Raw genomic sequence first — 4,917 nt, forward strand, 5'->3', positions numbered from 1 at the left:
CAGTCCGCCGGGCTTTTAGGTGCTCGTTTATTTCCCTTTTGTGCCCTTTCGTGTCACCCCTCCTGTCCTGCCCTTCACCGCCCGGGCCCTGCCTCAGCCCCTCCGGTCTGGGTACCTTCAGGGAGCGTTCCAGGGTTTTGTGTGGCTTTAGGACACGCAGCCTTGAGCTTTTTCGAATTAAGGATAGAAAATGAGGATATGTGCAATAGCTGTGCAGTTCCTCCCTGCGGGAAGCGTAGGCGTGCAGAGGCATGCTCAGCCCCGAAAAACGGGGTGCCGGCAGGCCAGGGTGGGAGGAGCGGCTGGGGGGGGGGGGTGTGTTCGGTACCACAGCGCTGTGGCACTACCCGCTTCGCTTCTGAGCTGCGCCTCACAACTCCCTGTGCCAGGAATTGCTCAGTTAGGTGTCTATAATCCCACCAGCCCCAGCTAGCGGGGTTGCAGCCGTTCGAGTGGGAGGCTACGAAGGCAGCTTTCAGTGAACTGTGACTGTTCAGGCAGTCACGCCGCATGGTGTAGTGCAACGGCAGCTGTGAAACACTTCAGCTGGCATAACCGCCTTCCCCCTGTCTCTGGTTACTTGTTCCCACACATTTCCACCCTGTCCTGCTGCCTCCACGGGTGTTTGGGTGGCCACGTGGCAAACCTGTTTGGGGAGGTGCTCCACGTGAGGAATAATTACTTTAAAAATTCAGCTGGATTTTCAGCAAGATCAGTGCATCCTACGGTGTCCCAGCACTTATGCTGAGATTAGGAAGGCCCATGCTGAGCAAGAGCAAGTGGCAGTGGGGTGGGAGGCAGATGGGACTGTTCATCTCAGAAATGAGGCTAGGTGAGGTGTGTTGCACGATGGTTGGTTTGGCCACGTTCCGGAGCCATCACGATGGTGTAGCATGCAAGTGTGAAGCTTTAGTGAATTCCCAGCTTTGCTACACAGAATTTTTCATGCTGTAAATTACAGTCAGAAATTAGTAAAATATTCATGTTTCTCATGACTGCTTTAATCACTATTTTTGATTGGTGAGAGTATTGCAAAACTTAACATTAATGGTTTCGTGATTATTTTTTAAAGGGAACAAAATAAATAGCATGTTTAATTTGGAGCATGCTGGTCATAATGCAAAGAAAGGTTTTATAAAATGTGGGGGTTTTAATGTGTCAGACTGTCAGAGCTCTGTGTCTTTGGGGTGCTGATTTCAATGAGCTCTGCAGATTCAAGGATCTGTGCAGATGGAGGTTGTAAGAGAGATTTGCATATTAATGCAAATTTGGACCATGAACTCTAAAAGCCCAACACAAGATACCTGCAAGAAGAGGATGGTGAGGGCAAGTTTATTTTGCTTGAACTGTTAGTGTTTATATCTCATATTATTAAAGTGCATAGTGTATTGGTATTCCTAGTAGACTAGTGCACGTAAAATTAAATTTCAATTTGTTGCTTTTATATAATTTTTTTTAAAGTGAGCATAGGGGAAAAACTAACTGGTAGAATTATAGTGTGACATAATCCAGTGATAATGGTACTATAAAGTTTAATGCCTCCACCGAGTTTAGAAGTATATTGGAGATTTTAAATTTCTGACTGTTTTCAAAATATGCCATAGCTGTGGTTTTGGAGATAGCCTTGTACATCTTAGTAAGTTATTTTCCTGCTATGCATAATTATTTCTTCTGCTAAAAATTTACATATAATCTCCTTCTATGTAAAATAACTGTTTTTAATGTTTCCCAAGCAGCACAAGTAATTTATTTAACTTCAAAGGGCATGCATATATATGCATCCGAGTTGTTGTGTGCAGAGGAACAGTAGTTACTATAACCATTGCTTAATTGAGCTTGTTTTCGTGCCAGCATCAGCTCGAATTAGCAGGAAAATACTCATGTTGCAAACAGCACTGAAGTATTTGGAGAGTTACCACACACACGAGTGGAGCAATTGCCAGCTCCAGCATTAGCAGCCCTGGTTCTTTACCCCACGCTTTTGGCTTGTGTTTAAAGAGCAGCTTAGTTTATGGTAGGAACTTTCACGTGTGGCCAGGCAGGAACAATGTTCCATTTGTATTTGGTATTAGGTCAAGATATAAGGAAAACAGTGCTGTTAAACCGGGGATATCAACCATTCTTACAGTTTAGAGAAAATAGGATGAAAAATAGCATCCAAAGATGTTGGGAAAGTTAAAATGGAAGGCTTGCTGTGCTGGCAGAACATGTACAAGGCCTCTCTTGAGGGTCGGTATAAGGAGACTACGCTAGATTTCATATCAGATGGTAATAATTCCTGTTTATGAAGTAATTTGATGGAGGACTCTTTCAGGACATAGTGACCAGTGTGAGTGGGAGGCAAATGCATAGAATCATTAAGGTTGGAAAAGACCTCTAAGATCATCGAGTCCAACCGTCAACCCAACACCACCATGCCCACTAAACCATGTCCCTTAGCGCCTCATCTACACGTCTTTTAAATACTTCCAGGGATGGGGACTCAACCACTTCCTTGGGCAGCCTGTTCCAATGTTTCACCACTCTTTCAGTAAAGAAATTTTTCCTCATGTCCAATCTGAACCTCCCCTGGCGCAACTTGAGGCCATTTCCTCTTGTCCTATCACTTGTTACTGGGGAGAAGAGACCGACACCCACCTCACTACAACCTCCTTTCAGGTAGTTGTAGAGAGCGATGAGGTCTCCCCTCAGCCTCCTTTTCTCCAGGCTAAACAACCCCAGTTCCCTCAGCCGCTCCTCATAAGACTTGTTCTCCAGACCCCTCACCAGCCTCGTTGCCCTTCTCTGGACACGCTCCAGCACCTCAATGTCCTTCTTGTAGTGAGGGGCCCAAAACTGAACACAGTATTCGAGGTGCGGCCTCACCAGTGCCAAGTACAGGGGCACAATCACCTCCCTACTCCTGCTGGCCACACTCTGATACAGGCCAGGATGCCATTGGCCTTCTTGGCTACCTGGGCACACTGCCGGCTCATGTTCAGCCGGCTGTCGACCAGCACCCCCAGGTCCTTTTCCGCCAGGCAGCTTTCCAGCCACTCTTCCCCAAGCCTGTAGCGCTGCATGGGGTTGTTGTGGCCGAAGTGCAGGACCCGGCACTTGGCCTTGTTGAACCTCATACAGTTGGCCTCGGCCCATCGATCCAGCCTGTCCAGGTCCCTCTGCAGAGCCTTCCTACCCTCGAGCAGATCAACACTCCCGCCCAACTTGGTGTTGTCTGCAAACTTACTGAGGGTGCACTGGATCCCCTCATCCAGATCATCAATAAAGATATTGAACAAGACCGGCCCCAAAACTGAGCCCTGGGGAACACAAGCAGACTTAAAGGAATTGGGAGTACAAGTATCCCACTTGCTGTCTTTGGATCTTCAGAGAGTTTGATTCTGAATGGTGGAAAAGTGGTGGAGATGTTTGGATTCAAGATTTTGAATCTTTAATTTTTTTTTTTTCCTAGTTCTTTCTAAGAAATTTGGGTTTATATAGCCTTTATTGTTCTGGAAGCTCCCTTGCCGTGTGCAGTGTTTTCATACAAATGTCAGAATACCTCAGATGTCTTAGGACTACGTTTTTAGTAGCTTTCGGAGGTAAAATGAACCTGTACAGTTGCTCATTGGTTCCAGAACTGAATCTCCCTGACCACAGCTTGACACAACACTGCTGTGAAAGGGCCTCTTTTTTCTCCACTGGGGGAAGAGAGGGAGGAGGGAATTCCTGTCTCCAAGCATCAGCTATGCTGTAACTGGGGCAACGAAGCTGAGGACTGAAAGGCAGAGTGTCAGAGAAGTTCACCAAGCTGGAACAGGCAGAGGGACTGGTAACAAGGGCGTCTGCAGGTAGTACTTGCTCTTACCCTGCTCACTCAAGCACTCTGTGGATGTGTAAGGCATGCTGGGCATCTCTGTCTTTCTCTTTTCCCATTCCTTTTGACGTGTGCATATTTCTCATGGCAATTAATGTGTGGCTCTGTCTACTGTAAACCACAATTAAGGGCCCAGAGTCCCTGGGACATTAGAAGAGAACAGGCAGTGGGAAGGAAACTGGTTTTGGAGAAAGTGGAAACAGCAGGGTGGAAAAAGTCTTGCTTGAAAGATGTCTGGAGAGAGTTAGAAAGATTAAGGTGAAAAGTGAGCTTGAAGAGGAATGGAGAAAAAGAGAGTGTGTGGTTTGGAGGGGAAGCAAGCTTAGTGTTGTAAACAAGGAAGAAGGGAGCTGGGGACAGATTTTTCTTCTTCCTGTCAGTTGGGATAGGAGGCCCATTGTTTTGACACCTTGTGTAGTACCTGAAATGAGTCTCATTCTTTTCCAGTGCATGTAACGACAAGGATGCTTACATTGAGGGGGAGGACCAAAAACTTCTAAGCAAACAAGAAACAAAGCAAAATGAAGCCAACACAGAGCCCGAGGCTCCTGAGGGTAAGTTCTTTCTGCAGTGACTGTGAAAGATCAATAACTTTTTCAAAACTTAAGATGAAATTGGCCATTACTGGTGGCTAGTGGTTTGACATTGGAAGAACTCTTATTTGAAGACACTCCTTCTTGTTGAATATTCAAGAGAATAGCCAGATGTCTATATCTGGCTAGAGAGAGAGAGCCAGCATGGCTTCACCAAGGGCAAGTCCTGCCTGACTAACCTAGTGGCCTTCTATGATGGAGTGACTACATCAGTGGACATGGGAAGGGCTACAGATGTCGTCTATCTGGACCTCTGTAAGGCCTTTGACACGGTCCCCCACAACATCCTTCTCTCTAAACTGGAGAGCTATGGATTTCATGGGTGGACTCTCCGGTGGGTGAGGAATTGGTTAGATGGTCGCATCCAGAGGGCAGTGGTCAATGGCTCAATGTCCAGATGGAGACTGGTGACGAGTGGTGTCCCGCAGGGGTCCATATTGGGACCAGTACTGTTTAATATCTTCATCA

General features: G+C 46.6%; 1 protein-coding gene across 1 annotated transcript in view; it reads left to right on the plus strand.

The window, feature by feature from the left end:
- DNAH3 (dynein axonemal heavy chain 3) overlaps positions 1–4,917 on the plus strand; it is a 72,756-nt gene that overhangs the window by 813 nt on the left and 67,026 nt on the right. The window contains exon 2 of the mRNA XM_019472674.1: positions 4,304–4,410. Coding sequence (XP_019328219.1) covers positions 4,378–4,410 — 33 coding nt within the window. The 5' untranslated portion in view covers positions 4,304–4,377. The remainder of the gene's footprint in view (positions 1–4,303; positions 4,411–4,917) is intronic.

This window comes from Aptenodytes forsteri, unplaced genomic scaffold (genome assembly GCF_000699145.1).
Source record: "Aptenodytes forsteri isolate BGI_AS27 unplaced genomic scaffold, ASM69914v1 Scaffold84, whole genome shotgun sequence".
Taxonomy (NCBI): Eukaryota; Metazoa; Chordata; class Aves; order Sphenisciformes; family Spheniscidae; genus Aptenodytes; species Aptenodytes forsteri.